We start from the raw sequence: 23797 nt of genomic DNA, 5'->3' as shown, positions 1-23797 counted from the left end.
ACTTTACCCTGAGAGTGTGTGTTTGTGGTCATGCCAATAAAAGGCTGAGTGCAGTAAAAGTTGCCTACGTAACATGACCGCACTTTGTAACAACACACACACAAATAGACAGACATACACACAAAGACACACACACCATTTTGCCACATCCCTTTTCATAACTCATGAAATGATTGTCATACGGAGGCATTATTGGATAAGTGACAAGCATATGTGAGGGTGTGTGTGCATGCGTCATGAATTCATGTGTGTATGTGGTCATGACTACTGCGAAGACACACTTGTTTACTTATTGTAGGGAAATCAGATTAAAAACAGCTGCTTGTGGATGCAGTTAACATTACCATTTCATCCCTATGCTGATAAAAATGTAATCCGGGCAGCAATTATGTGTCTTCCAAACATATCTGGCAAAGTCAGCTCAGTGTGTGTTTGTATCTCGGAGCAGATTATTTATGTCCTCATACAGTAGGCGGGTTTTAATTTGTTATTATCCCAGTATATGTCCTTTTGTGTCCCCATAACAACAATCTTTCTCGTATCGTTCCAGCTTGAGGGAAACATAAAGAAAGACACAATAATGGCCTTGCAAATTTCTGCAAATATTTATTGAAATGATGACCCACAAAATGCATTTTGGTGAGTGTATTCTACATGTAACCACAGCAGACATCCTTAGTAGAGTCCCTTAAGTGCCTAAAATGTCACTTGTGATATTTAAGTGGCTCCTGAAATGTCTAAAAACAGTGACTGAGTCAGGCTGCTAGCCTTCTCATGTGATTACATCATACACCTCTGCTTTATCATACATGCAACAGGTAGTTTATTCTGTCTCGTTAGGGAACACTGTTAAAATTATTGCCCACATTGAAGTCCGATGATATTCAACAACACAGAAATATCCTCTTTAATTGAAACAAATTACTTTTTTTTTTTCTGAGCAGACCAGTGTGTGAATTCAATGTCTTTCAGTGTGAGACCTAACGAGGTGATCAATCTCTGGAGTGCAACAAATAAAATAAATATTATCTACAGTCTTTATACAGCTTCTGACTGACTGTTGGTTGATGTGTCTTTTACACTGGAGAGTGATGCTTGTGTGAATTACACCATCATGCAAATTACATCAGAACTCATTAACAAAATAAGTGATTGTTCGAAAAGAACCAAACAACCTCACACCATACTTGTTCAGTGGATAAAAATTTTCCTAAAACAACATTAACAATCGCTCGTCCTCAGCAATTAATCTGCTCTTATTGCAACACACTCATATTTCCCACTGACTTGAAACTAATACTGTAGAGCCCATTCACAAAAACAAAGCCATGACATTCAGTAACACCTCTGAAAATATTTTAAAATCTTTCATTTCAAAGGTTTTTTAAACTATTACTCTGAAACTGCAGATACTGCATCAAGTGTAAAACTGAAATGCAGTTCCTCTTTGTTCTCCTGGGTTCACACATGGCATAAACCTGGTTTGAAATCCCCTGAATTCTCCTTACAGTGGGGGTTCAGTGTGGTTTCCCTCGTTTTACACGTGTACACCATTTTAGTGAGTTAACGAAGCAAACACAGTGAGTTGATTGGAATAGTATCACTCCATTACGCATGTTGGCCTCAAATTAACTTAACAACATGTGCTCTACTGCAAATCTTATGCTCAAATCCAATTTATTTATTAGATCATGTTTTATCGTTGCTTGCTGTTTAACTCTCTGAACAGGTCATGTTTCTAAACTGACCCTCATGCTCAAAAAAAAACCTGTCATGTCTGATATGCTAATGTTGCAGTAAATTACCACCAACAACTGTAAGTAATGGGAATTATGTGAAATGAATTGATATCGCAAAGCATTTATCGCCGCTGTCATTTTAAAGGATTGCCTGTTTTTGAAAGGAAAAGCCCAGCAAGCACCTGAGGAGTTTGAACTTCACTCAGTACCCAGGGAGCGAGAGTTACTCGGGTGACCAGACGTTTCCGAGGTAAGCATGTCCCAAAATGTTAGCTTCAATACATCAACTTTAAAGCTAGCAGAAGGTTTAAAGCTGAAGTTTATCTGCGTTGTGTGTCGTCCTCGTGGACCTGCTCCTCAAAACAACATTACTCTACAGCACTACTAGTGGTCAAAAACTCCATATAAAACCTTTAATGCCAAGTAGTGCGTCTGAGCTGATCAAAGTATTGATTTTTAGAGCATTACACTGTGATATATGGGAAAAATACTGACCAACAAATATGGGAAACTCAGGTCGAAATGTTTCTGCAGAAAAATAGATCAACAAATGGTTGGAACTACTAAAAAATCAAAGTGAAACATACTGATAAGTGATGTCTTTTTGCTTCAAGTGTACACGCTGTACCCATTCACAACTGCTGCAGTGCAGTAACAACATGCAGGGAAAAAAAACGCACTCTTAACATCATTACACAAACATATGTACCTATATTTCAAACATGTGATCACAGATGGAGTCAAGGGTAAACCCTATGCTGTGAAACTTGTATACAGCCTAGTGACATTAGATTAGATGTAAAAACATAATTACAGCAGACAGCTGCAGCTGCATGGTGTTATTACTGTCTGTTAATATCATGCAGCTGCAGTGCAGCTGACGTTTCAGGGCCTCCAGAGCAGCTATCTACTCGCTGCATCCCCCCGCTGGAATAGGTTTCATTTTAAGAATAATTCCTGTATAAACAAACACACCTGAAGTGCACAGCAATGCCAGGTGTGTTTTAAATGCCACTCCAACAACCACATACTCACAGTGGGTCGCCACTGTAAAAGGTTGTCAGATCTCATTTGGCCATGAAACATGAGGACTCTTCACACTTACATTTTTCAGGCCTGTTGACCTAAACCCTGCAGGGGCGACAAAAAGCAGCCCAGGGCTAGCTTAACCTCATTTCACATTTGGACTCATTAACCCAGAGTTTACATCAAGCCTCAGGTTAAATATTCACACTCAAAAATCAGTACGCTAACAGCAAACAGCTAGCTGAGATTGCTTTGGTTCCAACCCGGATTCACACCAGTGACTTAAAAGATGCATTCAGAGTGAGCACGAAGCATTTTTCCCCACTTTATTGCGCAATTAGTTGCCTTGAATACCCACTGACAAACTCTACGGGCTGTTGCTGTTAGCTTGGTAGCAACATTACCATAACAGGAACTCCAGTTCTCTCTTATTTTCCCCTCAGTTTGTCTTATTGTCTCTGCAGCTGAGTCACACAGCTGCAGGATAAGTGCACATTTTTTGCTTGAATGGAAGCATTTCAGCATTTGCATTACTTAGACTGAATCTGCAACTCTTCACATCCACTCACATCTTTCCACTGATTTTGTTTGCATTTGCATTGCTTCTGAAATCAGCTCTGGGCTCAGTCTGAACACACCTTAAGACTTTATAGGGGACAACCCTGAAAAAGGTGTGGATAGACCTGCAATACAGTTAGGATTAGTCAGTCCACAAGGCGTTAATCTGTAAGTCACCACTACAACAGGGCAAGTGCCTCACACTGCAAACCACTGAGGAATTAATTTTGCAGCTTAGGAACTGTAAGTGTGAATAAACTGTTAGGGTGAACACCACAGCAGGCCCTGGACTAATATGGGTCTTATCCCAGGATTAAGCCCAGTGTGAGACACCCTTTTGGTTCTTTGTAGTCAAGGTTTTCATTCAGTAAGACAGCAGCAAATTGCCGATAATGCTCAGCAACAGTTTTGCAGCGACAACAAGGCAGCGTTGTTGTGAAGGTGCAAAACCAGAGCGAGTGAGGTAACTGAAAATATGACAATGTATCAGGCTTTGTAAATAAGCTGATGGTTAACATGACATTTATCCACTGTAGCAGACATCACAGCGTCTCATTAGTTGGTCACATCAAAGTCGTCCTGTGCAGACTCCCTGTCTCTGAACAAGCTGATTCCATCAACTGCACTTCATTCGTAAGAACAAAGCTGGCTTGTCACCAAGGACGAATTCAGGTTTAAAGACTGGGAAATAGAAATAAATGGCATTTTATAAAACTAAAAGTATTCAAGCATTAAATGAGTATTAGTATTATAAGAGGGGACCATGTACTGTAAACTTCAAGCCCTTATTTGCACCTGTTTGAAGTTAAGAACAATTTTAAATGAGCAACCTTTTAATACAAACGTGTCAGTGTCTGGGAATGAAAAACATCCAACAAATACATTAACGTGTCGAAACATCTCTTTAAACTAAAGTGTTGTGCCTTTAATTTAAATCAAGCATGTTGTACATAATGAGCTCACCTTCCTCTTCACTCCTGTATGATATCAGGTCATCTGAGAAGAAAATGTCTCATCTTTATTAATCACTCTGCAACATTTAACATGTTGATGAGGCTCGCGATCAGAGACGGGGAGGCTGCTTGGATCAAATGTGGGAGCTCCTGGGGTTTGACCCTCCAATCATTTGCATGCTAATCTGTTGCAGATGAAGCGAAGCAGCAAAACACACCTGGTTGTGTTACAGTACGCAGGATTGAAATCTGTGATTAAAAACAAGAGGATGCAAGCTGTTGATAACGGCTCTCAAAGTAAAAAAAGAAAAACTAAAAATATGTGACATGTCTTTCAAGTAATAGTTAATCCCATTCAAAATCCAAAAACAAAATGGTAGGGTTTTTCTTTTTTTTTTCTTTTTTTAAAGTTTCCTGATTTATTTATTTTTTTGTAATATTTGATGCAAAATACTGCCCCAGATTGTATTTAATAATAATTTTGTTTGAGTATTATCAGTTTTTTTCTTGTATATTTTAAAACAGAATAAATATGTGCTTTTTTACTGTTAACAATTGTTTGTCAGTGCAAATGCCTTAAATTATAAATATTAAATTTAACAAAATATGGTACCATGGAAACCTTATTTTAAAGTAGACTGAAAAAGTAAACTAATATAAACAACATGCTAAAGATGTTTATGTTTATTTCAGCCTAAATTACTAATATAATCCTTATGTACATTATACATAGTTATGAATATTTATACAATGCTTCCTTGATTGGAGATTTGTGACATTGTAAGGCACAAGCAAAGCGTGACGGTGACAACTATCAGCTGCGAGGAAAATGGGGAATATCATCAGGAACCCCAGGAGCTCAACCACATAGAGAGAAAATATGTACATAAATAAATTAAAGACAAAATCATTCTGTCCACTCTTATCTGTGTCTGTGTTTTTTCCTCAGGATCTAAGAATTCCACAGATTTAAAATGTCTCCCCCTGCTGGACTGGGAGATGTAGTGCTATCAGAAATGAGGTGAGAGTTCAGGTTGTCCTATTGTCCCGCCGCCCTTGCTGCTCTCTGCTGCTGCTCCATCATGGACCTGATTGCAGGGGTAATCATGGCGGGGGACATGGGCGGGGTGAAAGGTCTCAAGGGGTACTGTGCATTTTTACCAGGGACGTAAATGCACTGGAAGTATCTCTGGCCTGTGAAGACAGCAAGATGAGATGGATAGATGATTGATAAGGGGATGGTTTGGATTGAAAAAAGTATATAGGGAGAGAAATAGAGCTTATAAAACCTTTCAATATGGACTCCTGAATGGGTCTGTTTTTAATGCAAACTGTCATCAGTAGGCTATTACAATAAGCAAGCTGAGCCTGAAACTGAAACCGAGATGATCACAATTTATCCATACCTCTGGGAGTTCCTGGTTTCCACAAGAAAATACAACTATTCATTATTTAAAGAAAAGAATATCCAACATGTTCTCACTCCCAGCTGGTAAAATGGTGTAGTGTATTAAGATCTACTCTGAAGCTTTGGAACAGATGACCAGTTAGGGGCCCAAGGTCTAAAGTATATATGGTCAGGGTCAAGAAGGTATTTATGGCCAAGGTCAAGGTTTGGTGAAGTCCAACTAGAATATCTCTCTGTCGTCTGTTTTGCCTTTGTCTCACATTTCATAAACATCACCAGTCTATATAAGCAGGGTTTTTGGGGCTGTTATTCAGAGCAGTTCACATTGGCTTCGAACTCTCTCACAGGCATCCAAGGCGCTTGATTTGATGCTGTACTTCTTGTAATAAACCTTTTCTGTATACAAGCAAGACAGTGTCATTGGAGTCTCCTTCATCACCTTCAGATCATCGCTATTTAATAAACAACAATGGCCAATGGCCCTACACTTCAAACTATGGCGCTCTAAGTACTCCTATAGCATCAGTTTTGGACTCTCAGGGACATGGACGCATAATTTGTGCTTGTTACAAGCATAGTGTATTTTCAAAAAAAGATCAGTGTCACAAGAAACGTAGGTTTTGTCACCAAAACTACTTCAGGTTTAGGCAACAAAACTATTTGATTATGTGCAAAAAAATCACCAGAAGAAATGTTTGCATTGAAGGTTTTTTGAAATTCGTGTTACATACTAAGTGACATTTGCACATTATTTTGTTGCGGATATATACAAACTTTACGTTTCTCAACAACGCTGTGGTGAAGGTTTGGTTCGGTTCAGGCTCAAAACCATCAAAAACACCAGTGAAATACCAGACTGTTCTCTTTTCAGAGACACTGAAAACCTGCCGCTTTAACAGCTGTTTCGGCATCACACACCTGGCGCAAAAGGCCACCTCTTGCTGCGTTATGATACGCGGACGGGCGGTGTCAGTTCTTAACACAGCCGGACAATACCTGTCACAGTGGTATCATGCTGCTAGACGGTATCAGATTGAAATGCTGCCAGTAATGACTAATATAAGAAGCGAGAAAGTCCCCATAGGGTGGGTGGGACCAACAAACCCTGGACTTTCACCCAGGAGCCTGGTGTTAGCTTCCCATGTGAATGTAGAGGGAAACCATGATGTTTTTTTCTAAACCTAACTACATGCTTTTGTTGACATGCCGGCGTTGGTAGTGGCATCCTGGGATGTCAACAATAGATGCAGAAGGATGCCTAGCCTGTAATACTTAGACGTAAAAGGCCACTGACAAAGCGGCAATATGTAATGACTTGGGATGAGGAGGTGATGCAAATGAGCCCAGGTTCAATTACAGAAACACTGCTGGGAATGTCAACAGGCTGGAATATCACCATGAAATGTAACTTATAGACCGAACAATGAAACACCCATGTGCTTCCCAGTAGGTTATGGTCCTTTAAAACTATTTAGTTGAAGACCTTTGTTGCCTGTCACACCTTCCTTCACCTCTCTCCTTATTACCTGGCTGTCTCTATAGTGTCAGTTACCTGTGCAGGCAAAGAGGCAAAAAAACAAAACAAAACAAAAAAAAAATACTTCAAAGTATGTTCCATTTGGATAAAGGTATGCAAAAGCTTTAAGAGGAAACTTCTATTTATTTGTGTAAGTTTCATCAGAAAGTCACAGTTAGTCAAAACAGTCTGATGAAATTTCAGCAACTCCTACCTGGTTTCTTCTTTTCTGTAATGTTTTCTTCAGTCTGGGATTCTTCTGCAAGAAATAGGATAAAATGCATAGTTATATTGTTGGTATGGGTGTGTGAGTCTGTGTAAGAGAGTCAGAAGACACAGGATGAGTGTCTGCATGCATATGAGTAGGAAAATGAGGAGAAAGAGCCTGGGAAAGGAAAAAAAGGTTCATTCAGAAGACACACTGTGATGTTCTTTTGTGGTCTTGTGCTCTTTCATTCTTCTGTTAAAGTCCGGCTGAAATTAAATTGCATTTTTGCTAAAGAATCAGCACACTCAGCACACAAACAGTCTTTGATATTTCTTTTAATGTGTGGGTAGTTATTTTGTGCCAACCGTCATGAACAAACAGAAAACATTTCAATGCTGTTTTTCTGCAATGCCGTATTTTGATGTTCTCCCATGGGCATAAAGTTTGATTATTCCAGTGGTACCCATAGATGGAATGTACAAGCAGTTCTGAGTTTCTCAGTTTTTGGATTTTTCGTTCACAGTGGAGACATGAAAAATAAAGTAAGCAACCCAATTTAAAAGAAAGGCAGAAAATTAAACCTATAAATTAAAGTTTGGATCAGAGGAATCAACCTAATTTGATCACACACTAAGAAACAGGAAATACTGTGTGAGTAGGAAAGTGTAGAGTCACACAGGGCAGTGAGGACGAGAGGGGGGGGGGGGGGGGCTGATACTCCACTGGGTGACTCAATAATAACAGAACACTAATACCCCAGTTTAATGGGTTTTGCTTCATGGGTTTAATCAATCCAGCTAAGTATTATTGTTGCCATATTCATCAAAGGCCATAATCTCTTCCAGTGACTCAAGGCACCTCAAAAGGCTGGTAATCTCGTCTCAATCAGCTTATCTCATTAAATTCTAATCGCTTATGTTCCTAATGTCATTAAAGCAAATTTGTATTGAGTCAACCAGTGGGAAGATGGTGGAAATTAACTGGATACCTTAAGCTTTACGGGACGCTCTTTTTCCTTTGTCTATGAACAACAAGCATATGGAATAAAACATGTAAACAAGCGCTACTTTGGGTCTGTGCTGGTTCTCAGTCACCCAGGTGAATTACTGGAAGTACTTTCTCTGTTCATGCAAGAGGCTTTATATTTATATTTTCCTGTCATTTCAGATCCAGCCACTCCCTTCTGCCCTGCACTAACCCTTTTTCCTCCATTCCCATCACATGACCCTCCCCATCCACCTGCACACCTGTTTCCCATTTCCTTCATCAGCCTTGCAGTATATATACCAGCTCATTTCCACTCATTCCCTGCCAGTTTCTCTGCTGACACCTTGGCTTTCAAGTCTTTTTCTACCTGCTTCTGACCCTTGCTGTTTTTGACATATGTAAATGTGAACTTTTATTTCAACCTGTCTGTCTTCGAGTCATGCTTCAGGATTCAAGCCTGTCACCTGTGACCCAAAGAGCTGCTGCCATCATTCGAGTCAGACAACCCGTTATGACTCTTATTAGGACATTGTGTTTTGTTGCATCACATAAATCCCAGCATACCTCTTCAGAACATCAACCAGACTGAGTACACACCTGTGTAATGTCAGGTTCAGGTTCAGACCACATGATATCAGCCTGATAATAACCTGGCCTGACACACGTAGGGCGTCGCAGGGAGCAAAAACAGGCATCTGGCACAACAATTGATCATTTTCTCCCGTGTAGTGTATCATATAGGACAACCGACACCACATCTGGGACGCCTCACAACATACTGAAAAAAGACTAGCAATTTTTTTGCCTTCTCTCTCTGAGTATGACAAATTCCATGACCTTTGCTGACGTTGACCAATAACAGCACAGAGCACAACTTTAAATGTAGCAGACAAAAAGGAGTGATGCTGTTGGTGCTACGAGGCGGATCTTTGAAACAGAAGAAAGGTCAAAGTCATTTTTTCTCTCTTTTTTTGTCTTTTTCAAACACAAAACACATGCCACTGGTTGTTTACAATCCTGTTCCCAGAGGGTGGTCCTTAGCACTTCCTTCCCCAAGACATTACGCAGGTCGTGAAAGACGGCAGGTTTTGATTAGTCAAGGAAAAACCAAGCTTCAACTGCCAGGGCTGAAAACTGAAGCCAACGTGGAAGTGCCAGAAACTGCAGTTCATAGATTGGCCACTTGAGGCTGTCTCCAGAAGCCAGTCAATCCCCATAGACCCCCATGTTAACAGTTTTGCTCTCTATAGCTAATTTCAACATTCGTGATAACTGTACGGGGCTGTAAGGACTGTTCCAATGTCAAGGATCCTTTGAGTTCTACCGAGGATCAAGTCTTTCCTTTAGAGAATTTTCAAGGTTGCATGTGTGTATGCTCAGGGGGCATGAATTCTTTGCACATGATTTGCCAGAACTGAAGGCAGGGCCTCTTCAATGATGCACCCCTAAGTACTTGCTAACCTCTGTAGGACGCAGACTTGGAAGGACCTGTCCCACCAAGTAAGCATCCTTGACTTTGAGAAGCACCATATGAGTCAGATCCACCCCTCCCTCCTTCACAGCTCCAATCGGTCATCCAAATATCGTCACTTCTGGCTTACAGTTTATAGGACCAACGTATCGTCCATCATGTCTCTCGCCCAAGTCATGGCAAGAATTTATGACTCCATGATCACCTATCCTGACATGGTGACCATCTTAACAGACAAAAATGTTGTGTAGTCTGAACCTGGCATTAGTGTGCAGGGCCTTAAACACCTTTTAGACGCCATGTTATACTAATTGGTTTGTTTTATATCAAGATATCAGCAAAGCAAAGTCTTTATTTTCAATGCTGCAATCTTTTGTGTCAGTTGTTGAAGAAGTCGTGCCAACTTCTGAATATACAACACCAGTCATACTTGATTTCAGAGAAGTGTTAGTTGTTGTCATGGTGACTGGATATCACTAGAGATAAATAACTTTCATACTCACTCGGCTGTGGTGGTTTTTTCTCTTTATCTAAAATGTGAGAGGGAGGAAAAAGAGAGAAACTCATCAGTGTCACCCACCCACAGCACACATTAGATTCACTTTCTAATTGTGAATCATACCTTGAGCCTCTTTGACAGATTTCTTCTCAGCCTTCTCAGCTTTGCCTGTGAGAGGAGAGACAGCCCTATTACATCCTGCCAAATAATTCTCAGGTGTACCTGTTAATATTCTGGCAATAATATTCTCCTCTCAGTGTAATGCAGCTTGACATGTCCTAATTGGAACTTTATCATGCATAAAACAGCCCATTTAATCTCATAATCTGTGACTATGTTTCCAAGAAGTGTGATTTGTCCTGAGAGGTGTCAGGAGAGATTTACCATTACCATAACCCAAAATCTTAAAATACAGAATGTTTTGAGAAAAACCCAACCTCTCGTCTGCTCAACTTATGTTTATATGTCATTAATTACTCCGTTCAGTTAATTTCTCCCAGAGCCAAAGTGCATGTTCAATCAGAAAATACTGGGAGCCACTTAGTTTGCAGACATTATTGTTAGAGCATGACTGACGATAAAAAGGTAGATGAGGTAGCCTTGTTAAGTTACCAAGTTAATGATTTTGTGTTTGCTGCATTTCAATGTCCTGCTTGGAACAAAAAAGGGCTTGAACAAAAATCCTTAGAAAATTAGAAATGAAATGTATAAAGGTATCACGGGAGTCTAGGGGCTAATACCACATTTGCATCAATGTTGCCGGTTCGAATCCAGGGGGGGACATTCGTTGCATATATCGTCCACTTGTTTCTCTTTCCACACATGTTCCTGTCTGCCTCTAATATGTAAACTGACAATTAAATGCCCCCAAAAATAAAACAATACAGTAGGTAACCTAAAACTAGAATTGCAGCTGTGTGGCTGTCTGCCTTCACACACCAGTAAAGCTGGAGTTACAGTTTACATCCATGTTTGTCCAGACTCATACGTAGCCATGACAGCTGACAATGCTTCAAATATGGATGTTGATGCAAAGAAGCTACATATTCTAAAACATGGATGCTCATCTTCAACATAAAATCTATATAGTCAGCAAGGTTTCAAGGTAGGCACCAAAGACTAGTGTCACCGAGTCAGTATCTGACCAAACATCTCCCCTTCTGCTATGTTCTTGCAAGGAGATTATGATGTCACAGTGAAGTTGACCTTTGACCTTTTGGATATAAGATGATATCACTTCATCATTTGATCCTATTAGATCTATTAGTGTTAAAGTTAAGCATGATTAGCATATGAATTACTGAGTTATGTCCAAAAATATGTGTTGTGCTTTGACCACCAAAATCTAATCAGTTCATTCTTGAGTCTAAGTGGACGTTTGTGCCAAAGTTGAAGGAATTACCTCTGGGTGTTCCTGAGAAATTGCGTCAACAAGAATGAAAACATAATGCCCCCTGCTGGCTGTCGTCGGTGTGGATTCATAAAAACAACCCATCCACAAGTTAACCAACAAATGCAGGCATACATACACATAATAAAATGTAGACTTACTTTTCTGCTCTGCCAATAATTTTGATTTCGCCTTAGCTGAAAATAAAAAGACATACAAATTAAATTACTGCAAGTTTCAGTACAAGAGTCCTGCTCTGCTCCACAGGCCAGTAAATGCCCATGGTAAATTATTTGTGTCTCACATTAGAGAAAGTGTTACCTGGTTCAGACGAAGATCTGGCAGGTTTCTCTTCCTTTGCATGGGAGGTTACATTCGCCCTCCTCATAGTTTCTAGCCTCGGTCTCACTCTGAGCAGCTGTGGATGTGGTTCTGGTTCTGGAACGTTAAAAACAAATCAATACCAATATTTTCATTAGATTTAAATCAAATTATGGTTTAGCATCTGCACGAACTGCAAAGATAATGCAAGTGAAGAATCCCGCTAAACTGGACGATTGAAACCAAATCTTCAACCAAAATGTCATTTTAATAAACTCGTGCATGTCGAGAGTTTTACCTTTCTTTGCTGCAGGAGCCTTGGCTTTGCTCCTGACAGGTGATGCTTCTGAGAGGAGCAAAAACAATTAGTTTCCAATCATCTTTAATGTCACTGGCAGGAATGATGATTGACTTAAACGCAAATGAATGCATGTCAGTGTGTGTACTCACCTTTCTTTTCAGAAGCTGATTTGCTCTTCTGTCGTGTAGCCGCAGGCTCTAATATAATGAGGAAAGAGGTGTGATTAGTGGCCTGAATCATTTGTTTTCTTTGTAAAATATTAGCTGCTGCTTCACATGACAATTATAGTTCCTATGACACCCTGTGGCGTAATTACGATTTACCTTTCTTAGCAGCTGCAGCAGGTTTGGGTTTCTCTTTTACAGCTGGCTCTGTAGAATCAAAGATACGACATGTAAACTTATACATACCTCAATATTGTAACCTTCAAAGGAGCTCATTTTTACCGGGTTTTACTTTGTTTCTGAAGAGTAGAAACTTTATTTTCTACCATAACACCTGGTCATTATGTACCTTTCTTAGCTGGTGCAGGACTTTTGGCTTTCTCTTTTACAGCTGGCTCTGTTAAAGCAAATGCAACTGACTCAAAGACATCAAATACTGTATACATTATTACGAACGTCACATTCTACCAATATGTACATTACCTTTCTTAGCTGGTACAGGAGTTTTGGTTTTCTCTTTTTTGGCTGTTGGTTCTGTATCAAAACAAAAAAAATAAAAATAAAATCAATAAGTACAGTGTATGTTAAATTAACATGAATATTCCTCAAGATAACCACATTAAGTTAAAGTTTATTTACCTTTTTTTGTAGTGCCAGCTTTGGGTTTGTCTTTTGAAACAGCAGCATCTACAATTTTTAAAATAGTGTTAAATTATGATATTCATATCTTACTGAAGTGTGCAATTCTGTTTGTATTTTTACCGCAAAACACAGCTCAAACTGTTGTCAGTATCATTTGTAACAACACTCAAGTGAGCACCATTGAAAGCAGCAAATTACTGAGCTGTAAACATAAATTACCTTTCTTTGTCTTCTCTTTGGCTGCTGCTGGCTCTGAGGGGATAATGCGAGTGAAATGGCCATGCAGAGTTAATTTTCCATAATGAATTCATTCTTAGAGCACATTGTGTCATTGTATATCACTGTTCGATGCTGCAGCTGTTGTCATTATGAGGAATCCTCTAGTTAAATGGCAATGAGGCATTCACTGGATCTGGAGAGGCATGCGGTAGGCCTACCTTTTGCTGAATCAACAGCCTTGGTTTTCTTCTTTTCAGCTGAAAAATATCATATGTTAATTATTGTTCACAGCACTAATGAAGAGAAAATATATATGTGTTTGTTTAACTTTTTAAAAATTGTGTTTGTGCTTAACTATTTAACAAACTAAACTGTTTGTACCTTTCTTTGTAGATGGAGCCTTCACTTCCTCCTCAACAGTCTCTGGTTCTTAAAGAGAAAAGAGTTTAGCTAAGTCATGAAATTAAGGGTCTCTTTATATTTTTTTCAATTGCAAAGATTCCATTTAAAGGTCCAGTGTGGAGGATTTAGTGACATCTTGTGGCAGAAATGGTTACAACATTCACAACTACATTGTCATTAGTTTATAATCAGTGACGGACTCAGGATGTTTCAAGGGCAGGGGCGAAAAGGAAAAAAGGGCACCTACTGCATGACATGGGGACAAGAGGGCAGCCAAAAGGGCACATCCGCTCATTTTCATCCAATAAGGCACATTGTCTTGTTTTGATCACTCAAGAGGGCAGCCAAACGGGGCCATCCTCTCGTTTTCACCACTCAAGAGGGCAGCCAAAAGGGCACATCCTCTTATTTTTGTTAATCAAGAGGGCAGCCAAAAGGGCACATCTGCTCGTTTTCATCATTCAAGAGGGCAGTTGACAGGGCACATCCTCTTATTTTCGCCACTCAAGAGGGCACTTTAGCCCTCTTGAGTGGTATTTATAAACACCTGAAACTAAGAATTGTGGTTTTGTTGCCTTAGAATGAGCCATTTATACTTATATATGGACCAGGTCCTCTTACACAGAGTCTGTCATGTTGTTCTACAGCAACCTATGCGCTTGCCACATAGGAGTCCAGTTCTGCAAACTCCCCACTAGATGCCACTAAATTCTACATACTAGACCTTTAAAGGTTCGGCATGCAACTTACGGAACATTGGTGCAGCAGTAAACCACTGGTTGTTATGTAAAGATATAATGAAGTGATGGTGTTCTGAGCAGAGAATGAAGTCACACTCCCTATGTGCGTGTTGTAATCCGAGCTTCTCTGTGGTTTGTTGTCAGTCCAGATGCATGCATGCACAGTGCATGTGTGTGTGCCTAGCTCATTGCCCCCACTTTGCACTTCACTCATGGGGTGGTTACTGCTGATATCAAGATGGTGTTGTTGCGAAGCCCCTTTTCCCAGCCCACTCTCACTCTCAACTCATCAAATCTGCTGCTTTGTCAATGATTTCAGCCTCAGATACCAATGCACAGAGGCACCTTTCACAATAGTATGATGTGCACCGGGCGGTGGCTATTTTTAACGCCATCGTCCACAACTGAACTTGTCAAATATTGCTGCTTTGTCACCCACTGGTCACTTTTGTTGCCTAAACTTAAGGAAATAAACAAAGTATTTACCGATGTATTAAGTTTATTTTGAAAAAGACTGTATGCAAGAACGAGCAGAAACTGCATGTTTCCTGTGAGAATGGAAAGGTAGTTTGAAAAGACACAATGCAACCAAAATGCGTCAATTGACACGTCGTTCGTGAACATCCAAAACTGACGCAGGAGGTTACCTAGCATATCATATTTTGACGTTTGGGTCCACTGACAGAGACGCAGCAAGTTGGGATGAGAACGCATTGGGTTTAATTTGGTGAATATGTTCATTTGAAATTCAACTCATCATCTACTCTGTTGAGACTGCTTGCTTCCCTGCAGATCAAAAATATCGAGTGTTTTAAAAATGTAAACTTCAATTTGCATAAAACCTGAAAGATTATGATTCTAAACAGCAACACTTCCAGACTGAAGTATGTGATCAGAAAAACAACGGGAGTAGAAAAAAAAGGCTAAAAAGTTGATACATATGTCAAAAATATGCCTGGATACCTGGATTTAAAAGTAGTCAAAGTCAGGGCAAATCTCACTTTCTGGTGGTTTTTCTACCTCTGTGGTGCATAGCAAGATCATTTTTACCATTTTTGCTTTATAATAGTGTTTTGACATTATGCTTAAGACCTTTTTGTAATCTCTAAAGCATTGCATCATTTCATATTTTCTTGTGTGCACAGCTCTGCAGCCTTACCTGGCCAAATCTGATAAAGTTTGCATTCTGCATCTGAGGTAATACTTTTTAATGTCAAACCATATTCCAAATCTAAAACCATAAAGGTCTTATATGCCTTTGAGTGTTGCAAGATTTTGCAGATTTCTCACTCAAATAACAGTTCTGCCATACTGGCTAAAAGTTTTGAATCTGCACATAAGAACACTGTGAGCCTCAGTTCATCTCTTCTCACCCTTGACTGGAGCTACAGCCGGCTGAGCCTCAGCAGCTGGAGTCGCGACCTCAGCCTGAACAGGAGCCTCTTCTTCCTTGACTTCTGGCTGGACCGGTTCAACTGGTGGGACTGGCTGCGCTGGTTCTGGTTGAGGCTGCATCATTGGTGGCATTGGCTGCATCGGTGGATATGGTTGATACTGCGCGTAGAGCGGATGCATCTGCTGCTGCTGGTAAAAAGGCTGCAGAGGTGGAGCTCCAGGATGGACGGGGTGAGCGGTCAGAACAGGAGCAGAGGGAGCTGAAAATAAAAAAGTTTGTATATTCCAGCAGTAGAGACTGAAAACATGAAAATATATCAAAGGAATAGTCTTTTACTAATACAATATCGCTGATATGACAACAGTGTAAATACCTGAAGTGGTTGGAGGAGGGTACGGGTTGTCTGTGACAATGTGATGAACTGGAAGATAAATATAGATATATTTAAAGCAGGCTGTCACCTCTATCGTCATGAAATCAGATTTTTTTCCCCCCTGCATGATAACGTTGTTACTTACCGTACCAGCCAGGTGGAGACGGGCAGTAGACTGGTGCAGGTCTGCAAGGGCCGACTGAAACAGATGATACATGTTGGTTTGCTAACTGTATTTTGTATATCAACATTTGTATAGGTTAAAAACCTTTTTAAAGTCATAGTGAAAATAAAAAGTATCATACGTTCTTGTCCAGATTCTGGGACCTCCTCTTGTTTTTTGGTCTCTGTCTCTTTTTCTGTCAAAGAAAAATAACCAGATGATAAAACAACAACACTTTTTGCGTTGTCCAACAAGGACATCGCTAAGGTGTGCGCGCCGGACCAATCGGCCATCCTGAGACCGCTCTATCTATCTCCCTGCTGCCGATGCTTGATTCGAGATGTTTTGGATCGGGATCTTTGTCCTGCAGGAAATTCAGTCTCTCCCTTGTGTGTCCATTTCATTCTCTTATGTGAATGGCGTGCTTCAGTTTTGCCTCTTACGTGTTTGTGTGGTCTGAAGTTTCTTCCATTTTTCCCCCTTTAAAGGATTGTTTTGGGGAGTTTTTCCTGATCCAAATCGAGGGTCTAAAGACAGATGGTATAGTACTGTATGCTGTAAACACTGTAAAGCCCCTTGAGGTTTGTGATTTATTAGGTGCTAAAAATAAACTCTGACTTGAAAATAGCAGTGCCGTTATCTACAGTACAGTACTTTGCCTAGCTCTTACCACAGAATAAGTGTCAATGTGACTTATTAACAGCCAACTTATCAACGTACCTTTTTTGGGAGTCTTAGTGGGAGTCTTAGTGGGAGTCTTGGTGAGAGTCTTGGTGGAAGGCTTTTCCACCTTCCTGGCTTTTCATTGGAATATAAAATAAAGAACATGGCATTAAATAAAAGTGTGACAATTTGGTGACAGAATTTTTGAAGAGGTGTTGTTGGAAAGGTATATGTAAAATCCTAATCATTCATATGACCCATTTATGCAGTTTTCTGTGGATGTTTCTTACAGTTTAAGCTTAATCCAAAGGAATAGTTCAATATTTTTTAGCTGATACCACTCTTATGTCTGTACAATAAATATGAAGCTAGATCCAGCAGCCAGTTAGCGTAGCCTAGCATTAAGACTGGAAACAGCTAGCCTGGCTCTGCAGAGGTTACAAAATCCACCAACCAGCATTCCCAGAGCTCACTAATTAACATGCTATATCCCGTTTGGTTGATCTGTTAGCTGCATGTTTCATGGACAGATTGGGGAATAAGTGTTTCACCCAAAATGTTGACCTATTCCTTTAAACTCAGTCCTGACCTCATGGTTCAAAGTAAGACCATCATAGGCCCGCAGTGAGTCTGAGTACCTTTGAGAAAAGCAGGAAATTTCGCGATCCTCCTGATTTTCGGCTCCAGAGCTGCAATTCTGGGCATTGCTAGGTGCAACACAAGCACATAGTTTAATTCATTACATCATAATAAGAAAAAGGAGTTGCTTTTATATTTAGTTTTTAAGACAAAGGTGGTATAAAGATGGTATGTCACAGTTTTCAGTGTTACCTTTCCTTTTTGGCTTTTCCTCCGTCTTCACAGCTTCACGCTCTGAAAATCAAAAATAACTAAAGTCAAAACCAGAATCAGTTTTAGACCAAATGTATCCCCTTCTGTTCCTGAGTTATGACATTGAATAATGGCCAGAAAACATTTAATGTCACCATGAAGCTGACCTTTGACCTTTTGGACATAAAATGTCATAACCACATCATTTCATCCTATTAAGTATTTGTGTGAAATGTTGTCATAATTAGTGTATAAATTCTTGACTTATGGCCAAAAACATTTTTTGAGGTTATGGGGACCTTGACCTTTGACCTTCGACCACCAAAATCAAATCAGCTGAGTCCAAGTGAATGTTTCAGCCAAATTAAATTCCCTTAAGATGTTTTTGAGATATTGCGCTCATTAGAATGAGACAGACGCAAGACAGTGACCTTAACCTTTGACAGCCAAATTCTAATGAGGTTATCTATAACTCAAAATAGATGTTTTTGTCCCAAATTTTAAGTTTTTCCCTGAATGGTTTATTTTTAAATAACATGTTAATGTGAATGAGACGGCTGCAAGGTCACAGTCACCTTGACCTTTGACCACCAAAATCTAATCAGCTCATTGTTGAGTCCAAGTGAACGTTTGTGCCATATTTTCATAAAATACCCTCAAGCTGTCCATAAGATATCGCATTAATGAAAATGAGACAGAAGAGGTAACAGTGATCTTGACCTTTGACCTATGACCACCAAAATCTAATTAGTTCATCTTGTGCTAAATTTGATGAAATTCTTTCTTGAGATATCACATTCATGAGAATGGGATGAGAATGCGCTGCACGTACTGACATACAGACAACCTGAAGATGATAACCCCTCTGGCTACAGCTAACGCCGGCACAGAGGCATAAAAATGGCAACCAATACAAATGGGAACTTTACTTGGCTATGCTTCCTAATGCAACATCAAAGTTACCACTAGCTTTATGTTACAGTCGCCCCAAAACACATGAACTAGTTTCATATTTCAGAGGGCTGGAGAATTTCCTGAATTCGGCCTGTAATGAAGCACTCCAACCTGCTCCATCAGTCAAAGTTTAGTATTAGCTAAGAGAATAAACCTAAGCTTTATATGGGAATCTCTTTGGTAAAAACTTCAAACTGTTATCTGTACCTTTTCTTCTTCTCACAGCTGAAACTCTTCTTGGAGCTTCTGAAAACACAAACATGAGATTATATAATAATCACTTGAAGCTACAAACTGAAGGACTAAACATTGAGGTTTTTAACAGTGATGTACTTCTGCAGCTGCTCCACCAGCAGTAGGATACCAATCTGTATTCACCACCACAGCAAATTAAGTTTATATTTTAGCATTACTAGCAGCTAGGAAACAGAATTTCACTGCAAGAACTCAAACAAAAATCGAAATGCATCAGGTGCAACAGTAAGACAAGCTTAAAATGTGAAGATAACAAATGAACACGGAGGAAAGTCTCAAACCTTTTTTCTCTGCAGTCTTGGTGACCGGCTCTTTGGTGACCGACTCTTTGATCTTTGCAGGGTGGATACAGGGACACACTGAAAGCACAAAGCACAGGTGAAGTCACAGTGAAAGTAAACTGAACATAACAGCTGTAATTATTTTTGCTCTCTGACCTGTGGGTTCAGGCTTTGGTGCTTCTTCCTCAGGTTCAGGCACAGGTTTGATCACATCCACCGTCGCCTTCTCCTCATCCTCGTCTTCATCGTACTCCTCTTTTTTATCTTCAGGCTCATCTACAGTTTTCTTTAGTTCAGCCGTCGGCTCCTCGTCCTCTCCCTCGTCCTCATCCTCCTCCTCAAGAGCAGCAGGCAGAATGGTAGCTGAGAGTGAAAGCAGCAACATATAATTGGAATTATTTGGAAGGTGACTGGTAACACTCAGCAGTCAAGGTTTTTCTACTTAGACTCTGGGGTAATAATGAAATTAAAGGAATGCTTTGACATGTTTACATGTCTGGTTCTTACTTAAGGCTCACATGACACAAATCTGGACAAAGACAAATCTAAAATGGGTGTGCAAAAGTGCAAAAAAATGACTAAAATTTTCAAAAACTACCCCACATGACCAAAAAAGTGTTGAATATAAAAACAGCAATAAAAACTATTTAATGGTCTTTGTGACCAAAAGCTTAGACAATAAATTATGTGCAACAAAGATAAGAGTGCTGATGTTTTGATTTTAATCATGTTCAGAAATGTACATGAATGTAACCGCAGTGTGGTGAAAAAGCACCTCATTTATCACTGAAATGTAGAAAACAAATGCAAACTTATGTTAGCTTTTATTTTATTTTATTTTATTTTATTCTTTATTTACACCAATATCAGGATACTGGATTTTCCTTGTTTATTTTTATTTTTATTTTATTTATTTACACCAATTTCAGGATTGCGGATTATCTTTTTATTAATTTATTTTATTTTATTTTATTTTATTTATTTTTTATTTACACCAGTATCAGGATTTTGGATTTTCTTTATTCATTCATTATTTTTATTTATTTTATTTTATATTTTTTTTATTTTTTTTATTTTATTCTATTCTATTTTATTTTATTTTATTTTATTTTATCATTTTGTCCTATAAGCCTGCCTTGGACTGTAGATGGCAGACTCACACTGCAGTATGAAGTAAAATAAGGAAACCTCAAAAACATTTAATTTGCTGTAATTTGCTCCAGAAAGACTTCAGAACTTCTAAAAATGTCCTTATAAAACATGGTGTGATGCACGATGCATGTTTGATGCAGCTGTAAACAAATATTGTTTTGTTTCTGCTATTAGATAAGAGAGTTGTAATAATGTCATTGACTTCATATTCCTTTTAAAAACACTGAATATTAAATGCACAAACTACCTCAGCTAAGATGACACTACCTGTCAAACTTACCAGTTTTAGGAAACAAGTGTAAAACCCCATTAATAGGAGAAAAGGTTTAATGATGTGTTAAATGAGTTCTGATGAGCTCATGCAGTTTTACAGTGTGTGTGACGCTGCGGGTGTGTTAAATGTGTGATACTCGCCAACTGTTTCTGTTTCAGCCTCCTCAGTTTCATCTTCATCAGCAGCCGGTTCGATGTCATCCTCACCCTCACCCTCATGTTCATCTGCCTCACTCTTTACTGCCTCCTCCTGGACAGTGAAGGCTGCTGCAGTTGCAGCTACAAATATAATCATTACACTGCCAATGTTCAAAAATTACTTTGATATGTATTGAGGTATGCTGGGCAACATTTTGGGATTGGAAGGTTTAGGGAAATGGAATGATGTCACAAGAATAAAATAAAATGTATTAATTTATTTTAAACTCAGATTTATCCTGTTAGATAATATTTAATAGTTATGATTTTTAAAGAGCCTAAAGCAGCCTAAAAATATAATTATAGACACATGTATCTTTCATTATTTCAAACGTATGTACAGAATGGCACACTGACTTTTCTCCCCTATAGTATATTGTTTATGATATATTATATGATTTATTATTATTATTATTATTATTACTATTATTATTATTACTCAGTTATTATCAGTGTTAATGTAATATTGATTTAGTATGGTAATTTAACTGCTAACAGTATCTTTGTTTGCTGTCCATAATGATAATTTGAAATGACAAATGCCAGCCAATCAGATTCAAGCATTTTTCTTCTGGTTCTGAAATACAGTAATATAAACCAAATCACAATGTTTGTTTCCGATAACTCCGTGTAGAAAACCCTTGCGTTATGTATAGAAATGACGCTAAGCAAAAGCAGCCTTAGTTGGTTAGCTGTTAGTCACCTAAAAGATCCACTTAAGAAAATTTGTATCAGTTTAAGGGTACTTAAGTGTACCCTTTCCGCTGGGTAACTGAAGCTGTTATCTCAAAGCCACGTCATTTTACTTCACAGAACACTGAAGTTGCTGATCTACTGCTGCCTCGATTGGTTAGTGTGTGAGGTGAAGTGGAGTAAATATTCCAAATATAGCGTGGCTAATATGTGTTTTAATGTGGCCCCTGCCAGCAGTTCATTGCTTATGTTAGATGCTAGCTAAGCAACACAGTACATGAAATAAGCACTGCAGAAAAAAACAGATAGGTCGGACCCATAGACTTAGCTACCATGCTAACATGTAGTCACCGTGACATCACCCATTGGTTCGACTTCCGTTTTGAAGCCTCAAGTTTGCCATTTTGGCATTTCGGCCTCCGCCATCTTGTTTTGTTGAAGCCAGAAGTGACCGTATTTGGGTTAAAGTGACCATATTTGGGTTGAGGCTGGCACTGGAGGAGTGAGCTGTGGATCTGACCGAGAAGCCGAGGACACGACACAGAAAGCCTGTCACTCAAAGTGGGCCAACCATCATTACGCATAAATTTAAGCCTTAATAAAATTTCAACCGTGACGTCATCCTTTGTTTGTGAACTCCCATTTTGAAGCTTGAGTCCGGCATTTCGGACGTGAGCCCGAACTCACTCAGAAGTCATCGAAATCTGGCGCTTGGGCACTGACTTGCGAAACCAACAAAAAAGGTGTCCTTTAATGTTGGCACATTACACAGCCGATCGCTGTTATAGTTTAACGGTGCCCAGTGGCATCAGGGGGGAATGCAAGAGGACAAGGCCGAAAGTTAAGGTGGCGAAAGTCCGAGTGGGGCGGACGGGAGGGGTGGTGGATGGGTCCAACAAACACCGACCTTCACCCGAGAAAGCGGTGTTCACATGCCCGGTTTTTATGTCCTGTAAGATTCTCAAGCCAAGCCCTGTTGTTTTTAGCTAAACCTAACCATGTGTTTTTTCGCAGTGTTGTACCAGCGTAGGTTTATTTTGAAAGAGACTGTATATAAACGTTAAATTTCCTGTGAAAACGGAAGTGTATTTTTAAAGAAGACAATGAAATGTAGCAGGTATAACTTGACACGGTGTCCCAGAACGTCAACAACCAACTCACCCAGGGTACCTTGCACGTCATATATGGACGTGGAAAGTCCATGACCAAGCACATTAATACGAGGTCGGAGTGAGAATGTGTTGAGGATACCGCCATCTTGTTTCATGGAGCCAGAAGTGACCATATTTGGGTGAGAGCCTGGTGTTGGGGGAGTGAGGGGAAGATTTGACAGAGAAACCGAGGACACTATCGGCAGACAGTCTGTCGATCAAACTGGCCTGCTCTTAATTATGTGTAACTTTAAGCCTTATCAAAATGTGGAATAATTAAGTTATATTATATTCTACCCCCGTGCAGTTGTCACGAGTGGATCAATTAGCTCCACAGACCAAAATCATATTTTTTTACCAGGCTGTACACATGTTTATTTCTGCTGTTAAGTTGGGCATTTTAACATGGAGGTCTCTGGGGACTTGCAGCCTCAAGTGGCCATTCAAAGAACTGCAGTTTTTGACACTGTCATGTTGGCTTCATTTTTCAGCCCTGGAGGTTGCTGCTTGGTCGAACCACCATATTTAACTAAATGTCTTATAGTTATGGCTGAAAATGACACAAATAAACAAGTTTGTTGATTTCACATATTGCCGCAATTCAAATCAACTGCCAGTTGTCTACCCGCAAGTGATTGTTGTTGTTGGTGTGACGTCGCAGTGATTTGGTCTACAGACGTTTTAAAGGGCCAGTGTGTAAAATGGGTTGAAAACAGTGACATCAGTGGTCAAATTCTAGATTGCAGGGCTCACTCGCTCACCCCTCCCGTCGGGTAAATGACGGTGGCCTCGTAGGGACAAAAAGCCTTGCGCACAAGTTTTTCAGGAGTAGGTCTATCTAGCGATGAGGTGAATGTTTATTTAGAAATC

The 23797-nt window shown here is 39.6% G+C and overlaps 2 protein-coding genes across 2 annotated transcripts in view; one reads left to right on the top strand and one right to left on the bottom strand.

Annotated features, from left to right (window-relative positions):
• LOC126399190 (protein FAM184A-like) overlaps positions 1-5232 on the top strand; it is a 202465-nt gene extending 197233 nt beyond the window's left edge. Inside the window, exon 18 of the mRNA XM_050059031.1 lies at positions 5226-5232. Within this exon, the coding sequence (XP_049914988.1) occupies positions 5226-5232 (7 nt within the window). The remainder of the gene's footprint in view (positions 1-5225) is intronic.
• The window catches only part of LOC126399189 (probable serine/threonine-protein kinase kinX), a 41552-nt gene continuing 18343 nt past the window's right edge, over positions 589-23797 (bottom strand). The window contains exons 9-34 of the mRNA XM_050059030.1: positions 21027-21164; positions 19617-19823; positions 19461-19538; positions 19132-19170; positions 17971-18012; positions 17778-17846; positions 17197-17274; positions 16619-16672; positions 16459-16512; positions 16314-16361; positions 15918-16199; positions 13784-13831; positions 13621-13659; positions 13403-13435; positions 13181-13228; positions 13025-13075; positions 12891-12938; positions 12701-12748; positions 12527-12574; positions 12375-12422; positions 12077-12193; positions 11917-11952; positions 10489-10533; positions 10370-10396; positions 7415-7459; positions 589-5470 (exon numbers count right to left, since the gene is read on the bottom strand). Coding sequence (XP_049914987.1) covers positions 5316-5470; positions 7415-7459; positions 10370-10396; positions 10489-10533; positions 11917-11952; positions 12077-12193; positions 12375-12422; positions 12527-12574; positions 12701-12748; positions 12891-12938; positions 13025-13075; positions 13181-13228; positions 13403-13435; positions 13621-13659; positions 13784-13831; positions 15918-16199; positions 16314-16361; positions 16459-16512; positions 16619-16672; positions 17197-17274; positions 17778-17846; positions 17971-18012; positions 19132-19170; positions 19461-19538; positions 19617-19823; positions 21027-21164 — 1925 coding nt within the window. The 3' untranslated portion in view covers positions 589-5315. The remainder of the gene's footprint in view (positions 5471-7414; positions 7460-10369; positions 10397-10488; positions 10534-11916; positions 11953-12076; positions 12194-12374; positions 12423-12526; positions 12575-12700; positions 12749-12890; positions 12939-13024; positions 13076-13180; positions 13229-13402; positions 13436-13620; positions 13660-13783; positions 13832-15917; positions 16200-16313; positions 16362-16458; positions 16513-16618; positions 16673-17196; positions 17275-17777; positions 17847-17970; positions 18013-19131; positions 19171-19460; positions 19539-19616; positions 19824-21026; positions 21165-23797) is intronic.

The sequence above is a fragment of the Epinephelus moara genome, chromosome 12 (assembly GCF_006386435.1).
Source record: "Epinephelus moara isolate mb chromosome 12, YSFRI_EMoa_1.0, whole genome shotgun sequence".
In the NCBI taxonomy this organism is placed as follows: domain Eukaryota; kingdom Metazoa; phylum Chordata; class Actinopteri; order Perciformes; family Serranidae; genus Epinephelus; species Epinephelus moara.
The sequence above is the reverse complement of the archived record's forward strand: the minus strand, read 5'-3'. Positions and strand labels throughout refer to the sequence as shown.